The 19,062-nt window shown below is 35.0% G+C and overlaps 2 protein-coding genes and 1 long non-coding RNA gene across 5 annotated transcripts in view; 2 read left to right on the top strand and 1 right to left on the bottom strand.

Moving 5' to 3' along the window:
- LOC132133235 (uncharacterized) overlaps nucleotides 1-19,062 on the top strand; it is a 37,145-nt gene that overhangs the window by 1,069 nt on the left and 17,014 nt on the right. Inside the window, exon 2 of the long non-coding RNA XR_009429137.1 lies at nucleotides 10,544-10,719. This is a non-coding gene — a long non-coding RNA (uncharacterized LOC132133235). The remainder of the gene's footprint in view (nucleotides 1-10,543; nucleotides 10,720-19,062) is intronic.
- On the bottom strand, nucleotides 3,630-10,604 carry LOC132133234 (ETS homologous factor-like). 2 transcript variants are annotated; one of them, XM_059546023.1, is made up of 9 exons: nucleotides 8,909-8,959; nucleotides 7,708-7,816; nucleotides 6,553-6,801; nucleotides 5,459-5,515; nucleotides 5,211-5,267; nucleotides 4,987-5,055; nucleotides 4,537-4,566; nucleotides 4,131-4,326; nucleotides 3,630-4,053 (listed from the first exon to the last, which is right to left on the bottom strand). In XM_059546023.1, the coding sequence occupies exons 2-9, from the start codon at nucleotides 7,805-7,807 to the stop codon at nucleotides 3,954-3,956; spliced, it is 858 nt and encodes a 285-aa protein (XP_059402006.1). In that variant the 5' UTR covers nucleotides 7,808-7,816; nucleotides 8,909-8,959; the 3' UTR covers nucleotides 3,630-3,953. The 2 variants fall into 2 exon arrangements, with proteins under 2 accessions (XP_059402006.1, XP_059402005.1); XM_059546022.1 differs by lacking the exon at nucleotides 8,909-8,959 and adding an exon at nucleotides 10,468-10,604 and having other exon boundaries at nucleotides 3,631-4,053.
- LOC132133223 (vacuolar-sorting protein SNF8-like) lies at nucleotides 16,226-19,021 on the top strand. 2 transcript variants are annotated; one of them, XM_059546003.1, is made up of 8 exons: nucleotides 16,226-16,325; nucleotides 16,366-16,416; nucleotides 16,508-16,646; nucleotides 17,206-17,310; nucleotides 18,142-18,214; nucleotides 18,298-18,439; nucleotides 18,516-18,590; nucleotides 18,669-19,021. In XM_059546003.1, exons 3-8 carry the CDS (start codon nucleotides 16,508-16,510, stop codon nucleotides 18,804-18,806), a joined length of 672 nt encoding a protein of 223 aa, XP_059401986.1. In that variant the 5' UTR covers nucleotides 16,226-16,325; nucleotides 16,366-16,416; the 3' UTR covers nucleotides 18,807-19,021. The 2 variants fall into 2 exon arrangements, with proteins under 2 accessions (XP_059401986.1, XP_059401987.1); XM_059546004.1 differs by having other exon boundaries at nucleotides 16,271-16,328; nucleotides 16,367-16,416.

Raw genomic sequence — 19,062 nt, 5'->3', positions numbered from 1 at the left:
AACTGCTGGCTGTCTTTCATTTTTACATTTTTTCCTGCTCATTCCAACAGCAGACAGTGTGAAAGATGAGACACTGTCAGACAAACTCATTTTCTCTATACCTCAGCCTTTCTTCTCTTCATGCCACAGCTTTTGAACGCACTCACTATCCGTGGATTTCATGCAGAAAAGTTACGTTTTTTGTGCAGTACTTGCATTAGATAAGGGGTTCTCAAATGTTTTTTGAACCAAAGGCCGCTTTCATAATCCCAAACTGTTTAATTACACCACTATGAGAGAAATATTACAGGGGAAATGACAATACAGCAACAACAGACCAAAAAAATAAAAATAAAAAATTCATCATGGACTCAATTACAGCTTAAAAGAATTCAGTTTTTGTTTCTCATTTATTATTTCAACCTTTACATACTCACTCACATTGACTAACATGTATAAAAAAGCAAATTCTTCTTATAAGGTTATGAATATTAATGACTAACATGTGTAAAAAAGTAAAATCTTCTTATAAGGTTAAGAATATTAATGAAAATTACTTTAACTTGACTTTAATTGCTGCATATTACTTAATTATTATTATTATTTGATAAAATAAATAAATAATTTATTAAAATAGATGAATATGAAAAAAAAAACAAATTTTATGATGATGCATTACGAATGGACTTTTTTATTTGTAATAAGCAATTGTATATTTTTAAACTAACAATTACTATATATAATGATGAAGTAATTGCTAAAACAAACAAACAAAAAAAAACAAGCAAGCAAGCAAACAAACATTAGCCTAGATAAATACATGCTCTAAAAATTGTTTATTGTTAGTTCATGATGCCTAATGCATTAACTAATGTTAACAAAAGTGTTGCCTAAATTTAATTTAAACATTATGACATAATTTTGAAAACAAGTTTTAAAACTAAAACTTTTTTTTATTCTTGAATATGAACAAATAAAAATGTATTTCAGCTTCATTTTTTCAAAAAAAAAAAAAAAGAATGTATATGATGTACTTGATGTACTTAATGGACATGTAAAATAAACAAATAAAAATGAGGAAAAAACAACAACAAAATGACTAAACCTTTAACAAAAATAAAAAAAAATGAAAACTTATTAATAAAATTATAATAGCATCTCAATGAAACTAAAATAACACAGATTTAAAAGAAAATTTCCTTTCCACTGAGACCCTGCCCTTCCTTCTCAGACCCCCGGGGTCTCTGGATTGAAAACACTGGTACTATAGACTAGCATTAGACCCAAAATGCCCCAGTGAAGGTTTGGGATTCACAGTTACAGGAACTATATTGTCTTAAGTGAATTATCCACACATAATAAACTTGTTGACAAGCACTGCTCACTTCAGCAGCAGTGCTTCAGTTATTCCCATATTTGCAGTCGCTGTGCTTTGTTTTACAGGTTCCCTTCCGTGATAGGAGCCCGTTTTCTTTAGTCACAGATAGGAGTGGAGAGATAAAACAACCAAGCAGTGGCAAATTTGGTGGCTGCGGATAAAGATAAGGATTAAAAAAATCGAAATAAATCCCTGTGAAATCAGGTTTATGAACAGAACTATAATACTCCAGAATGTGATGGCAAAGAGTTGGAAGGTGAGAGAGGGATTTGCCTATGAAGAATCGGACAGGAAAACAAAGAGAGGGGCCAGAGAGTGTCAGCGGCTCTTATCTCATGGAGCAGCAGTGAGCCGTTTATCTGTTGTCCGGAGGTGGCAGCACTGTGGCTATGACACACACGGTGGAACAATTAACTCACTGGCATTTCGTCTTATCTAACATAACTCAGCACTGACAACATCTTTGGCCACAGCTGCTGCAAATCATTAGCTATCATTGCTATCCGAGCAACAAAAAGGAAAATAAAAGACTAGCTTGACATCCAGCACTGTCCCTGTGTGTGAAGGGATGAGGCGTTCCTGGACACTCCGGCACATTATTGTCCTCTGGTTCAATCAGGTTCAAATTCATCTTTTCTCTAAGTCAAAGTCGAGTCTTTTTAGAAAGAAGATATATATTTTTGTGCCCTTTACTTCATTAGGGCTTACAAATCTCTCTTATAATGAAGTGAATATAATTTTTGAATGTCATTTTATTCTTCCTTGGATTTCCTGGTGTCTTACGAAATTTCCCAACTTGAATATTCATGACATGAAATCTACCACTCAAATATTGAAATTAAATTTAAGAAATGTTCACAGCAAATTTCAAGGAAGTGAATTTGCAAAATAAATAAACTTAAAATTATTTTATCTATCTATCTATCTATCTATCTATCTATCTATCTATCTATCTATCTATCTATCTATCTATCTATCTATCTATCTATCTATCTATCTATCTATCTATCTATCTATCTATCTATCTACCTATCTATCTATCTATCTATCTATCTATCTATCTATCTATCTATCTATCTATCTATCGAAATATATATATATATATATATATTTTTTATTTTTTTTTTAAATTCGGCACAATTTCTATTCAATCAATTGCAAATTAACAAAATTATTACAAAATTAAAGGTTTGCCACAAGACAAAATAATAATAATAATAATAATTGAGTGCTTAACAACTCTTATGCGTTATTTTTAATAACTTTGATTATAAACTGCACAAACTATAAACAAGCATTAATAAAACTTTACATTGTGGCCTTTTGTGGGTCATAACATTGACAGTCACATCAATAAAAACCACAAAACCTTCATTTCAACTTCTTTGCTGCTTTACCAGGGTAAATGGCATTTCACATTAAGTGCGATATGAAAAAGCGAGGTGGATCACAGATGAATGGTGCTTTCACAGTGAGCATGAAACGACTGATCTCGTATATGGATTTAACATCATCCGCTGCTCAATATACAGCTTTAAATCAAGATAAATAAAGCTTGAAACACAAACTATCTATAATCTAATCAAGAATACATCTTAAAATATAATTAGAGGTACAATTAGCATCAAGCTACACTTTTTATGTGAATCACAATTTATGCGATTATTATATATTGCTTAAAACCCACTTTAAACCATCATCGAGGAGTGCTTTGAAATAACTTCTGATTGTGATCTAAAGTTCTATAATAGGCAAACATGCACTCTTTGTATGTTTTATAAAGGACTGAATGCTACACCTGCTTATCATTGGTCACAAACATCCTTTATTGTTATGAAAATATCATGAGCTGCACAAAAACACAAAATATATATCAACACAATCATATGTCTGTTTGCTTTCATATTTCATGTTCAGAAAAATGATTCTCTTAATTTTTTCATACAGAAGGGCAGGAGATATGATCACACTTGCGCAAGTGGAAGAAAACGACAGTGCTCTTCATATCACATAATTCAGTGGAGAATTAAAATAAATTGTATTCTTTATAATGAACATGTGAGAATAAATCTGTTCTCAGATATGAATGATAACAAGAACTCAGTATCCACTCTGTGTTTGTTTAGACTGGTTTTTGAAACAGCACCACCACTGTCGCCCTTTTGTGCAACAGTGACACGAGATCTAAGCTCAAATCTAATTGGATGGCCCATTTCATCGCGGAGCGAAAAAACTACACACAAGCGAAAAAAATTAATCCTCACTTGCGCCATAGTGATCTATTTTTTCGATCCAAATTTTCGTGTTTAGTGTAAAAAGGCCTTAAGTCTACTCTAAATTGAGTTCATTCTACTTGATGAACAGGACCTTGCATTCAGGACAAATGACTTTTCACAGCAGATACAAAACATGTACATTTACACTTTTAGAGTCAAATGCATATAAAATTAGTGGTACATTTGTAATGTAAACAATGTAAAGAACGTTTAAAAATATAATCAAATGATAAGTTCAAGTTCTTAAAAAAACAAAACTCAATAATGTTATAAATATACAGTAGGTTTCACTTGGAAGCTACACGTGAAGACAAAGTCCTTCACTTCTCAGAATCTCTCCATCCTCGAGCATTTCGGCCGAACTTATAGACAAGTCTACGTCCATCCACCCGTTCCAGAATCTCTCGTTTATAATAATACCTTTGGAGAGAAAGAAACATGTAAGAAGCTCAGAATACTCATCAGATTTCTCTAAAAAGTTCTGGGGAAGATGCTACCTCATCGCTCGACTGAGTTTCTCATAGGTCATACTGCTGTTATTTTTCTTCTTGCCCCAAAGCTGAGCCACGGCTTCGGACTTAAGGAAGCGGAAAACCCCCTCGGACCGGTCCTCCCATTTGATCAGGCCGGGGTTACGCTCGGGGTTAAGGAGAATGTCTCGGATGAACTCCCATAGGTGTGTCCCACGAGGGTCTGTGAAAATATGAGACTGTGTGAATGAAGTTAGATGAGAAACACAAGGAATCTAAAGCAGTTTCAAGACTTGAAAAGGCACATCCATGTGCCAGAGGTTTTGGTATGTGCTGCTGTCAGGTTCTCTTGACAAACACCGGGTGAAGTTCAGGATACATTAACAGAAAACAAAACCTTTGGTGAAGTAAGATGTGAAAATTTTCAACTCACTGTGTCTTTTGACTTGTGACCGCTTGGGATCTGAAATGAGAAAATTAAAAGGAAACCACATTTATTAGAGTGACAGCTTATGTTTCATATGGATTATGGAAAAACCTATGAATTGTTACTTCAATTTTGGCTTTTAAAACATCTGTGTCTTTTGAAAATGACTACTTCTAGGGTTCATTGTTGTCTTTCTTGTAGTCAGTATTCATTGTCATTGTATGGAAAAGATCAGATTGCAAATTTTTATGTTCCATGGAAGAAAAGAAAAATCACAGTTTCAAAATTAGTCCATTTAGGGGACTGGTCAAAAACCAATTAGCGAAATGCATGTGTTATACAGTATGTAATATCTTTAGTTTATCCCCTTTATCGGGATAGTACTATTTATATGGAAGCAAGGAGAATGCTGATTTTAGTATAAGATTTAGGACACTTCAAATGAAGATCATTTACCTGGGCTTGAAGGAGCAGGTGAAGATAATATGGTGTTGGGCTGGAATGAGGTTTTGAAATCAAACAGTTCTGAGGAAAAGAGAACATATGACACATTATTGTCAAACTATCAGGTTAAATAATATAGACACACATCTTCTTGTTTTAACAGGAAATACAGAATCAAAGAATTAAAAAAAAAAAATACAAATTAAATAAAAAATAAAACACAATTTTACAGGTACCTGAAGTGTAAAAGTTGGATTCTTCCTTGAAGGGAAGGATTGAACAAGAGAAGTTTGCTGAGGAAATTTAAGTCCTTGGTTACAAAATCGTGATATGGAAAGTCTATTTCAAGAGAATCTGTAAACCTTTCAGTTTTCAGCAGCAGATGTGGGTCAATGTTAAGTCACTGATATTATGTAAACTTTATGCTATGAGGATTGAAATGAAACCAAAAGCTTTTAGTTTTACTTTGTGTGTGGTTACTTACTCTCTATTTCTGTTTTAATGTCCCCTGGTGTAAACGTATCTGTTTGACCATACTGACCTGTTAGACATTAAACAAGAAAAGACAAAAAATAAAAATTAGTGCTTAATATGTCTTCATAACAGTGCTTAAATAAGTGTTGAATTAGTGACTACAATCAAATTTCCAAGTCACTCCGCATCATGTTGTCTTAAACCAGTTTAACTTGTAGGTATGGTTCTCACATGACACCTGTATATGTCTTACTGGTCTTTGTTAGGTTTAGTAATACACTGTAATGTAAAGTGTATTAAACTTATAGCACAGATTGTTCTTGAAGCTCTGGGTCTCGTTAGCAACACCCTCTTGGATTCATTATGGTATATTAGTATATTACATGGAAATGAACAATCCATTTCTTAATATGTTTCTCTAAAAACATTTTCATGAAAATTAATTTTGAGAAAGGAAAGTGTAAGAAATGGACTGCACAATTCCCATGTACTATACCATAATGAATACAAGAGGGACACACGCTCAATGGCTGGACTTTCCAAGCTCATGCTTTGTGAATTTTCTGTAGAAGCGGCAAGATGGTCAAAGCATCAGTAGTTCGGTAATCAGTTTTACTAACTAGGACATGATCTAGGATTAACATGCAGAAAAATCTTATGTTTTGGCCATTCATGCCCTTAGTTTGATAGTACAGTCGAAGATAGACAGGAAGTAATTGGATAGGAGAGAGGAGAATTGGATGGCAAATAGACCACAATCTGGGAATCAAACTTGGGTCACCCAAAATCTTTGGCTCCAACCTTGATTATCCTCCTTTATTGATCATGCAATAACATTCCTAGTAAACAATTGAAAGCCAAAACCTATCCTTTCTCAAAAATAACCTTACCATAACATACCCCATCAGAGAGAATCAAAGGGAAAACTATAGATTGACAAGAAGTGCTAATTTAAAGTCAACTTTCAAACCCCACCATAACAATATAATATCTCGTTGATAACAACGTTGATGCAGGACCAACAAAGTTGTTGATTCAGGAACATGGCAAAATCACATTAACCATCTTGTTCAGGGTTGGAAGGGTAAACAGAGTTATGCATACCGTTCCACTTGAGGTCAGTCAGGCTTTGGAAAAGAATGGAACCTACGGATCCGGCTGCCCGGGTGAAGTCTTGGAAACTCATGTTGCACAGTTGCCTCCCGTCAAGGTCAAAGTTCTGGAAGGGAATGCTGGTGGCATCAATTTGGTGCATGTCCAGCGTCTGTTGGAGCCATTCCCACACCTGGTACTTGGTCCAGTTTTGTGGGTGAAGATCTTGAGACCAGAGCCGGCTCATGTAACCAGATGTCACTGCGGATGCAAGTTGAGTTAGAATGGTATCAATAGGGTTTAGTAAATGTCCCTACTGAAACCTATTGTATACCGGTAGGTACAGATTTGGTGCTGGTCAGATTTGGTCTTTTTAGTGAAGTTGGTGGACCAAGAGAAAGTCTTCCTGGGCGCCAAATAAAAATACTAAGTTGACAAGAATGAAGTTCAACTGTTACAAGCTGGTTAGAAGCTGTTCAAGCTGGTGGACCAGCACAATCATAGTGTTCCCAGCAAAGCTTGCTGAAGTTGATTCACTTAAATGGTTCTTTTGTTAAAGCAGGTTTATTAAGGAAGTCTTATTTGCTTGTTTAGCTTGAGCAAAGGTCTTCAACCTTGCTCCTGGTGACCAATAATCCTGCAAAGTTTATTTCCAGGCTGCTTCAACATTCAACGATTTTCAAGCAGTTCTGAAGACCTTGATTGACTTGTTCAGGTCTGTTTGATTATGAAGTAATATAGCTAAGCTCTGCAGGATAGTGGGTCTCCAGGAGCAGGGATGCAGACCTTTGATAAAGATTATTTCAACACTCTAGCATCACATGTAGGGACCAACATCCAAAACGCAATATACTGTATGCTGTAGAATAATTAATTTTAGCAGCAGTGAATCTAATATTCACAGCATTCAGTTACATACTGTAATAAGTGTAAATAAAAGTACTACACATGGTTTCTAGATAAACGTGAATCACTTTCACTATCTGTACATAGTCCCCTGTGCAGTCAACTGATAACCTGGTAACTCCAGAAGTGACTGCTAGAGTAAATGATTAGCCTGCCAGAAAAGTCTCAGCTGATTAGCGATAAACAAAACCAGAAACCTAAAATCTGTACTGGAATTGTACTGGATGCTGGAATATTAGGCTCTGTTAGAAAGAACTTTACCATCAGAGCAGTTGTAGTGGGTTGTCCAGGAAGCAGGTGGCTGGTTGTTAACACTCACAGTAGCTGGGATACTCATGACACCGCTGGCCTGAAGGACCATGATCCAGTGCTGTGGAAAGAAATGGAAAGGAAAGTTTATTTATTGCCACACAACCAGAGATGGTTCTGCAATGTTCCCAAAATGTAACCTTAGAAGAGCAACTTGGACTAGAAAAGTTCAACTTAGTCTTGGGCTAAGTCAGAGGGTTGTTGCCTTCTGACCCAACAACCCTCTGACTTAGCCTTACACTGCACCATCAAATTCCCTCTACTATCACAATGTTTATAAACCTTGTTGAACGGAAGAGTAACAGCACACTTGACGGCATTCTTGTAATAGTAAACATATATAGTGTGCCAAAAGTGGACATATAATTAAATTGTAGACGTTATACCACTTTACAGTCATGACCAGTGAGGGAAAACAAAGGTCTTTTATGTTCAAAGGGAGGGGGTGAATTTTGCGTGGGTGTTCTTCGTGCTACGCTCAACCACACATGCAGACAAATTTGCACAGGAATGTTTCAGCGTGTCTAACTGCTTTGCATACATAAAAGGTCCACCTGTCCTTCAGATTAACAGTTAGATCAATGGTGCAGTCATACCTTGTATCATATGATCTGTCAGCATTATACAAAACACTGTTTAAAATCATCTACTGCTGTGAATGCATCTGTGTTGTGAGTTACAAGGTTAGCTGAAAGATACTGCATACGCAAGATTTTGTACACAGGATCTCATTGAAAAACATGAGCACGATCAAATCCCGATCAAGTGTCTTGGAATGTCTTTTGACCCTCTATAAAATAATGTTCTTATGATCATTTAAAAATCTAGTTTAAACACTAATGCATAAGAGAATATTCCATAGTTGACTACGACGTCAACTTAAACAGGTTTACAGTCGTTCCAAGGAATGTCAATAATCTTAGTAACTTGTAAATAATGAATTTTTTTCTATATCTCTGCTGAATCACATTTTTTACCATGCAAGTTTTTTTTTTATATGTTCATATCCTGATGTTTTTTCTGTTTTTGTTTTCTTTGTATAATATGATTGTTATTTGGATTTATATATCTATTCCAAAACCTAGTGAGGTCTTTCTGCCTTCTAAGAGGATGTTCACACTCACAGCAACTTGAAGCGTTAAGACAACCATACCTACAACCTTAATGAAAGTTGATTTAGGAATGTCCAGTAATGCAACAAAGTAGAGAAAGGTCTAGCTTTATGGAAATGAGCATCATCCTGATGGGACAGCCAATAGGAATACATTGGACATCACGTGACCCATGTCATGTGAGATACTGTAGTTGAGTGTACGTTATTATGTTAATTTAAAGGTTACATTAAAAATGATTATTTTTACAGATAAAAAACGAAAAATAAAATAACATCTTATTTTTAAATAGCTATACATTTCATTTGAGCACACAAATAATGTTAGAATATCCAACGCAACATAAACCAAAATAGAACCTTATGAATGACCGTTTTGTAACAGTCACCATAAGTAGAAACCACAAAAATAGCATTAAAAAATATATATATTTACTATGTTTTTCTATTTATTAATAATTACACAAATAATTTATGAATATATAAATAATAATATTAATAATAAAAACTCTTAAGTTGCTTTAATAACCTTAAAACTTTCATTTAAAAAGTAATTACTGAAATATATGAATTAATTTGTGACATAACCTTTACAGATTTCCAATTATGAATGGCCTTTTTTGTATAATAGCAATTGTCATTTGTCTAGCATAGTGATATGAATCTATTTATTTCTTTATTTTTAATGGAAAGATCTTTCAAAAATCGAATTACCAATGAATTGTTCGTTGTTTTTATAACTGGAAAAGCAGGTTGCCAGATTCCACCATTATGAAAACCATCTGATGTATTTCATCCCAGACTGGTGTGTTACTATGGTGATGTCTACTGTAATGTATGAGGAAAGAAAACTATAAACATATTTTGGTGTTTGTGAAATTCCTTACAGTAACTGACCCAACAAGCTGGGCTACAGGCTGTTAACTTTCTATACCAATCAGTTAATACACTCAAAGTGTATGTGTGTATGTGCACACGGTATGCAAAGTGTTTCCAAGTTTCAGAGGGCACAAATAGAATTGTGACACTCAAGTTACAATTAAATGTATGTATGTCACTGCATTACTTAAAAATAATAACCAAGTGGCATCTAATCACTAATTTTACGATGACCGCAAATTATATTTTATTTATTTTAAACAGTATACATTTTAATATTTTAAAACCTGAAACACATAATATTGTGAAATGTTTGATTCCAAAAATTGCTTGGTTTAAAATCATTTTGTGAGTTGAACATTTTCAGTTTGCTCTAATCCAAATATTCGAACTGGTTTAGTGTGCATTTATAGCCTATAAATATATGGGGTGAAAATAAATAAATAAACAACCTGTTTGACCTTTAGGAATACTGCATGTATGTGAGTTAAAATTATAAAAAAAGGTCTAAGCAAACGCTGCTTTGTTGTTGACCAAGGTAAAAGCATGACCCCCCCCCCCCAATAAAAACTCACATTCTTTTTAAAGTCTCATACATTGCAATTATTATATGTCACTTGCTAAATTAAAATTGTTTTGCATCGTCATCTGAGATCATCACTGAAGTGCATCAGTGAATCAAACCTTTTCTGCAGTGAATCAAAGAGTCTTATATTGCTCACCAGAGATGTTGAATGTGATCCAGGCGGACTGCTACTGGTGCAAAGTGAAATGTTTCTTTCTTTCTCTTTCTTAAAGCTGTCAGTGTCTGTATGGAAGAGAAGATCTGAGTTTTAATGGAGAGCTTGCGTTGTGACACCTGTGGCACTGCTCAGGCATGCCAAACTTCTGTGACAGAGTGTGACCGCGTTCACCAATGAGGATTTTTATTCCGTCTGCTTCCTGCTGCTTTGATTGGCTCATTTTCATGCCAGGTGGGTAACTAAGAATTTGCATACGTTAAAAAAGGTAGTGTTGTAGCAAGTCACTTTCACTATGAGCACACTATCAGTCTCTCTCTCGCTCGCCCACACACTCACCCACATGCTTTAGCAATCCTGCCTGTGATTAATACATTGATGTTTAACAAGAACTCAACTATCCAGTTGCCATTTTTTTATGAGATCCATACAGCTTTACTGTAGATTAAAATGATATGTACAATGGGTATAGGAAAGAATCACCCCCTTTAAAAGAATCAAATTTTTGCTTTGCAGCCTGAAATGAAGACAGGTTTTTGTTTTATCCAGCTGTATTTACTCAGTGCAACTTATAACATCCAATTGAAAGATATAACACCAACATGTCAAAAAAAAAAAAAAAACATCACTGAGTTGGAAAAAGGCTCACCCCCTTGTGTCAGTATTTTGTTGATCCACCTTTTACTTTAATTAGGCCTACAGCCTTTAGTCTGTTGGGATATGTCTCTGTCTCTAACTTTGGACATCTAGACTTTACAATATTTGCCCTCTCTTCTTTGCAGAACTGCTGAAGTTCAGTTCGATTTGATGGTGACCGTTTGTGGACTGCAGTCTTCAAGGTTTCTGACCATGGCCGTAGCCAGCTATGAGGTCACCGAGATCCGGACCTCGGTAAATTTTTCATGTTCGAAAATAAAATTTGTTCTCTGATTGACTAAGTTGCTGCTAAATTCCTCATATGAATGTCTGCATGTATAATTCAGAATGTTTATCATCCGTGGTAGGAAAATAATCGAGATGCTTCCGAAGTGAACGAGCCTTCAGAGCTGTGAGCGAGAGAGCGGGACGCAGATATTGTTGCCAGATCGAGCTATTATAAGCGTTTTTGACTTGTTTTTCCACTAAATTTAACACTTTAGAAAGTTAATAAAGTAGGAAGTTAAGGTTTAGGGTCAGTGATAAAATTATCCTATCTAATTTCCAAAATATTAAAAAAAAAAAAAACATTTTTTAATTTATTTATTTATAGGTTTTTGTTTATTTTAATAGCAACATCTGGCAATATTGCATCACCGGCATTAGTCTGGCAGTTATCAGTACAAGTACAAATAGCAGCATTCTTTAGTGATATTCTATTTACACTAAGTGCAAATATCTATAGATTATATTTATACTATGTTAAAATAGCAGAATTTTCTGCTATTTATGCTACTTACTGCAAATAGTGGCAATTATCTACACCTCAGTATTGTAGTACATTATAAAACAGTGTGCAATAATAACTTATTGAGTCTAATTTAATGAATGCTACCTTATTAGGACAATAAAGCCCCCCCGACATCTACCTTTAACTTTTTTATTATTATTATTATTATTATTATTTAATTATTATTAATTTTCATTGAAAATAAATGCTTTTCTGATGTGATTTAAAATTTGAAAAGTGAGGAAAAAAGTTTGCCAAAAGGCGGATCCGAACCCGGGTCGATCGCGTCAAAATATGTATAGCCCCTTTCACACTGCCATTCCGGCAAATACACGGGTAAAGTGTTCCGGCAATTGTTCCCAGGTCGCTAGATTTTGCACTTTCACACTGCCAGTGATTACCCGGGATATGTGCATGCTTTCACACACAACCGGTAAAGATCCCGTGACGACACGTGACATCAGGGCGTGACGTGTAATGTACGAGTCGAAAACGTTAGGCACGTTATACTTTCACTGAAGCAAGCGAAGATCTCGGCGTCAGCACGGAAAGGGAGGAACAAACTGATCTCTGCTTCATTACAGTTTGCACATATTTTTTCGTCGTGAACGTTGATCTTCCTTCAAAACAGCCAGCGAGTCATCACATCGACACGCCATTAGATCTGGCTTTTGTTCACACAGCGCTCGCCCGGGTTGAACCCGGCAATGTTACTAGGTCCCCGACCCGGGTTCAATGCCGGAATCAATCCCGGGACGTGGTTGCTTTCACACAGAAGGCGACCCGGCAATGTTCCGGCAATATGCCGGGTCCGACGTGCAGTGTGAAAGGGGCTTATGACACGTTTTACCTTCTGCGCCACTGAAATTTACTATTAAGTATTGTCTTTGTGGGTAATATGTATGTTTGCATGAATAATAAACTGATAAAATTATCCACCCCATAAATATAGTATTAAAAAAACTTTGATGCAATAAATAGGGTATGATTTAAAAATAAGCATCCCTCCAAAAACATCTACGTACATTTCTGTCTCTTTTCAAGTGTTAGAGTATATAATTATTTGTATTTATAGGGGTTTTATATAATTCTATAATAAGGGGGTTATTATAAAAACCCCCTGGACCTCACTAATTTTCAAAGCCTGCTACGGCCATGGCTCTGACTAGGCCATGCAAACACATTCGCCTTTTTCACCTTTCAGCCACTGTGTGCTCAATTTAGCTGTGTGCTTTGGGTCACTTTCATGTTGGAAGGTAAACCTTCTTCCCATTGACAGCTTTCTGGCAGAAGGCAGCAGATTTTGCTCAAGATTTTGATGGTATTTTATCCCATCCATATTCATTCTATCCTGACAAGTGCTGCAGTCCCTGCTGCAGAGAAACACCCTATAAGAGGATATGTGACCCTGGACAACCAAAGTAGTCATAAGGGTCAATCATCTCAAAAACAAAATAAACAAGCTTTCTATTGATGTATGGTTAGGACAATATTTGGTGATAATGATTTTTGGCATAAAAGAAAAATCAATAAATTGTTTGACCCATTAAATGTATTTTATGCTATTCCTACAAATATACCCTGGTTTTGTGGTCCAGGGTCACGTATTATCACCTCCATGCCTGGATTTTCATCAGACACATCACTTGGTGTTGAGGCCAAATCATTAAATTTTAGTCTCATCTGCCTCCGAATCTTCAAAGCTCAGTCTGACTGCATGTGGCCTTTCTTGAGGAGTGGCTTTTTTCTTGCAACTCTCCTCACATCTGCGTGGAATTTGTGACATTGCATGTAATATTACGCAATATTAAAGCTAAAGCTTTCAAATAAATATGAATTTAATATGATATGAACAGTGTTTTTTATTATTGAATATTATAGACTTTATTAATATTACATTATAAAATCTGCTATTTGTTTTAATAATTTATATTACTTTTATATTACTTTTACTTTTAAAATAGGTAATTTTAAAAAACTTTTTTGGTCAAATGCACATAAATTTAAAGCAGTGAAACTAATGACAACAGCAATGCAATAATAATTTATCACAAAATAACACAAATAAAAAAATACAAAAAATTAAAACACAACAAACATTGAGAAACCTCTACAATATGACCCATTATTAATTGCTTGCACCCAGACAGCTTGTTATCATAAGACAAAAGAACCTACTCACTCTGCAAACTACCAGAGGTGGGTAGAGTACCCAAAAACTGTACAAAAGTAAAAGTACTTCTAGAAATATTTACTCAAGTAAAAGTAAAAGTACTAGTCTGAATAGTTACTTGAGTAAGAGTAAAAGAGTATCGGATAAAAAAATCTACTCAAGTAGTTAGTTACTAGTTACTTTGGGTCATATATACTGAGCCTATTTTTATTTAGATATATAGATAAAATTTATGTAATGTATGTGTGTGTATAAATATATATATTTCATCAGCCTTTACTCAAGTCTTCAATGCCACATAATCCTTCAGAAATCATTCCAGTATGTTGATTTACTGTCAATGATGTTCTTTTTATCTTTCTATTCATCAAATAATCCTAAACAAAATCTCACAGGTTCCAAAAAAATATTAAGCAGCAAAACTGTTTCCAGCAATGGTAATAAATCAATATATTAGATTTATATTTTGAAGGATCATAACTCTGAAAACTGGAGTTACAGCTGATGAAAATTCGGATTTGCATCACAAAATAAATTATATTTTAAAGTATGTATTATATATGTATAAATAACCTCTGACACAGAGAAGAGAGAAAACTCCTCACATAACCGCTAAGTTACCGAACATATGAACATAACGAACCAAATGCACATTGACGGATCTTCTTCTGTCTGCACGCAGAAGAATATTTCTGCAAGCGTAAATATTGTGGAAATGTCATAATTAATTGTGTCTAGGCATATGGGGGTCATCATATCTCGAACCTCACATTTCATAGAATGTTAATAATGATAATATGCGATGGTCAAAGTAGCCTAATTATGTAATTTATTATAAAACCCTGTCTGTTTACTTAAGTAACAGATATAGGTGTCATGCCATAACAATTTTTTAATACGACTGTTTTATATTAAATGTGAATTTAACATCGAAAGTTAATGTGATATAAAAATTGCTACTAATCTTTCATTGTTCAGAAAGAGAGCAAATAACATTTACATTATTAAAGATCATTTTCACTGACAGTCTAGAGTTCAATCACTCTCAGAAACTCCCATTAAAATCACTGAAACTGTTAACACTGTGAAATCAATATCTTAATTAAAGATTCGTACACACATCTGCACTTTGTTGTTTCTGAAGAGAGAATTCGCCAGAAAGAGGTCTCCAGTCAGCGAGGGAGTGAAGGAAGCACCGGCATTTTAGCGATGACTCATCTGAACGCCTCTGATTGGCCATTGCATTCAAAAGCTCAACATAATCTTGTGTGATTGGTTATAAATGATTTTCATTTTCTTGGATTAGCATTACAGCACCCAGTAGCTAAATTAGGCGCGGTCACTTTAAGAGACGATGAACGCATCCAATATAATACACATCCCATTTTTTCCCTCAACTGTTTACTTTCACTTAAGAAATAACTGATAGTTTTTTCGAGCATAATTTCCAAGGCGGATATTTTGACATATTTTGAATGTATTTTTCGGCAAAAGAGCAAAAAGATTTTCTCAAACTCAAACTTCATTTTATTTTTTTGTCTTCCACCACCTGTATATATTCTTGATTTTGAAAATGTTATTTTGTTACATCCTGAAGCTGCTAAATTACAAAACATTGAAATATGAATATATGAATTATATTGAGGATTAGTCAATTCTGTTTTCTATGTCTGATATGCTAATGAATTAATATGAATTTAAGCAGGTAATAAAAATACCAGTAGCCTAATATAGGATGCATTACTTTTAGATTATTTGTCGCATAATGTGCCACGTTTTAACAGCAATGATTGTCTGTGATAAGTGTGCTTTGTGCGCTACACTGCAGATATCAAACTCTGAGAGATACATTAACTGTAATGTAATGTAATGTAACTGATAAGGATTAAGACCTTTATAAATAACGTGAGCATATAATGTTTTGTCAGTTGTTCTCCAGTCCGACGGGTGGCGGTATCGGGCACATTCACCCAGACATTACTGTCGAGACCTTTAGTCGTGTAGAGAAGAAATAATTTACTTCTGTTTATGTTTTCTTCCTGGACTGGTTGAAACTTTATAGATAAAAAGCATATTTTGTTTGTTATATTTTAACAGATTTAATTTAGTCATATTCTGCTTCGATGTGTGACTGTGTAACTATAATAGTTTCATTATAGTTTTTTAGACGTTTTTATTTAGGCATCATGCACAGAAGAGGAGTCGGAGCTGGAGCGATCGCAAAAAAGAAACTTGCAAATCGTTTTCCATTTTCATCCAGCTATTGTGTTTACTGTCACAGGCAAAGTATAAAGAGAGATGTACTGTCCTTGCTGAGGATCAGATTGCGCAGGTAAGCAATGCGTTCTGAATGCAAGCAAACTCTCACAGGTGTAAAACTGCATTGATCCCATTCTAATCAGACCGTGTGTGTTTCCTTGTAGATGTCAAAACAACTGGAGACCTTTAAGACCCATCTGGAAGAGTTTGCCAGCAAGCACAAACAAGAAATCCGCGAGAACTCTCAGTTCAGGGTTCAGTTCCAAGAGATGTGCGCCACTATAGGAGTTGATCCACTTGCGTGTAAGTTTTAAGCATAAATATTTACCTTGATGCAGCAGAAACATGTGGCAGATAAAATGACATTTTATGATTTAACATTAGTTACAGTGTGTTCAAAAAAACTAAAAAAAAAACCCTGTTGATTCAATATAATTATTATAAATGATTATATAAATTGTAAATAGAATTATTAAATAAAAGTGAAAATAAAAATGATAAATAATGAATTGTGATGTGAATATTATAATTATAATGAATTATGCTGATGTGATATTTCTGTAGATGTTAGTATACATCATTAAAATAATATTTGTTATAATCTATTGCAAACTAATTCTAATTACAGAATTGTAATTATAAAGGGACAATTTCATTTAATATTAGTGTATTCTCATATGAAAATGATGTAGTTACATTATAATTATTAATTTGTATACATTATTAGAAAAATAATAAATTATAATTGTATAATATTAATTATAATACATTATAAATATTAATTAATTATATAAATTATAAGTACAATAATTACATAATTGTTTATAATGTTATAATTTTCTCTTTTGCTGTGTGTGTGCAGCTGGAAAAGGATTTTGGTCTGAGTTGCTTGGTGTTGGAGATTTCTACTATGAGCTTGGTGTACAGATCATTGAAGTCTGTTTAGCTCTAAAACACAGAAATTGTGGTAAGTTTTGGTCTCTTTTTTTTTTTTTACCTTGAAAGTTATTACCTATTAGCCTAGAAATCTAGACGCACCCTAGCGGCAGCAAAATGTATTTCGCAGCCTAGAGTACAGTCTAGCAACTCTCAATACACCTTCTAGCAGCAAAAACCCAGATTGGGTCAGGCCAATCACGTCGTGTATAGAGCAGGCGGGGCGGGCTTAACATATGACGACAGAGAGTTGCGACGGCTGCCACTTGAAAACAAAGAATGGCGGCCGCAGCTTTCGAACAACGATCTTTTGAATCGGCTTTGGCCGCGACTCTGGAGGACTTGGAGTTAAGTTTCTCTTTAAGAAAAGAGCAAAGAACGGCACTTAAGTCATTTTTAAAAAAGGAAGATGTGTTTGGAGTTTTGCCGACTGGATACGTTGCTCTGATTAGTTGTAGCGCTATCCTATTGCGTGCAGAGGGATTTTGAGAGACAGCCGTTTATCCCGCCCCTCGGAGTAAGCCTCGTCTATGGAGAGTTTCCAGACTAAACATCTTGATGTAAGTCTGGCTGGCCAGGCTAATTACCTATGTGTTGCAAAACAAATTGCACCCTCTATTACACTAAATCTTTACTTATTGCTTGACTCTGTGGGATACTTGATTCTGATTGGTCTATCGTGGGATACAGCGGTCAGATATTTCTAAACAATGTTCCCAGACAATCAATCTCTGCACATAAAAAACACAATAAAAGAGCTGATCAATTTGTTTTGCAATTAATATCCATCAAACTGCTCAAAATGAATACCTAACCATAAATAAATCTAAATAGTAACCAATAGATAACTTTATGTTTGCAGGTCTCATCATCATGGATGAACTTCCCCACCGCGTGTTGAAAGGAAGAGGGAAATTAGCTCAAGATGTGAGCCAGTGAGTGTCTCTGATTTATATACTGTTCTTTAGCTATTCTGAACGCATGAATTCTCTTACCATCCATTAATGTCGTCGCTCAGGGATGACTTGGTGCGGGCCATCAAGAAGCTCAAGGCTATGGGAAATGGCTTCGGGATGATTCCCGTTGGAGGCTCTAATCTAGTCCAGTCGGTCCCAGCTGAGCTCAACATGGATCACACTGTTGTCCTTCAGCTAGCAGAGGTAATCAAAACCACACAAAGTCTGAGACCTTTACACTTCCATGAAGTCAGATCTGATTATTGCCCATGTTTCACAGAAAAAGGGCTACGTGACAGTGAGCGAGATCAGAGACAGCCTCAAGTGGGAGAGAGAGCAGGCCTGTCATGTCCTTGTAAGTGTGCAGAAAAAAACCCCCCACCACTGAATGCTTTTAGTATCATATATTAATACCTTTTGTTCTGTTTTTCAGGATCACCTGCTGAAAGAAGGCTTAGCATGTCTGGACTCCCAAGCTGTTGGGGAGCCACAGTACTGGCTGCCTGCTCTGTTCTCAGAGCTGTTATCTCGAGACATTCCGCCTGAGGAGGCCAACCAAATGACACTTTGAGAATAAGACATTATTTTGTAAATACACTCTTGTGGTGAAACGGATAGAGACGAAGGTCAGAAATGTTGATGAGTCAAGTTTGTTTGCGAGGAAAACAGTGTAAATGGAGAATAAAAGCATCTATTTAGTCACATTTTTCACAATATGTTTATTATTTCAATACTTGATTAACCATTTGAGAAAGGTTTGGATAAATAATAATTAATAAAAATAAAAATTTGTGAAAGTGTAATTTATCCTTCATATGTATATTTAT

This window comes from Carassius carassius, chromosome 50, assembly GCF_963082965.1.
Source record: "Carassius carassius chromosome 50, fCarCar2.1, whole genome shotgun sequence".
NCBI lineage: Eukaryota > Metazoa > Chordata > Actinopteri > Cypriniformes > Cyprinidae > Carassius > Carassius carassius.
This window is presented reverse-complemented; position numbering and strand designations above follow the sequence as displayed.

Excerpts from the sequence above, each read along its gene's own strand:
- LOC132133234 (XM_059546022.1), bottom strand. The coding sequence starts at position 7,807 with ATGGTCCTTCAGGCCAGCGGTGTCATGAGTATCCCAGCTACTGTGAGT. Across the intron at positions 5,516-6,552 it reads GACTGACCTCAAGTGGAACG|GTCAGTATGGTCAAACAGAT; the intron begins GTATGCATAACT and ends AATGTCTAACAG. Across the intron at positions 4,567-4,986 it reads ACCTGCTCCTTCAAGCCCAG|ATCCCAAGCGGTCACAAGTC; the intron begins GTAAATGATCTT and ends TTCTCATTTCAG.
- LOC132133223 (XM_059546004.1), top strand. The coding sequence starts at position 16,271 with ATGCACAGAAGAGGAGTCGGAGCTGGAGCGATCGCAAAAAAGAAACTT. Across the intron at positions 16,417-16,507 it reads CTGAGGATCAGATTGCGCAG|ATGTCAAAACAACTGGAGAC; the intron begins GTAAGCAATGCG and ends GTTTCCTTGTAG. Across the intron at positions 18,591-18,668 it reads AGCAGGCCTGTCATGTCCTT|GATCACCTGCTGAAAGAAGG; the intron begins GTAAGTGTGCAG and ends TCTGTTTTTCAG.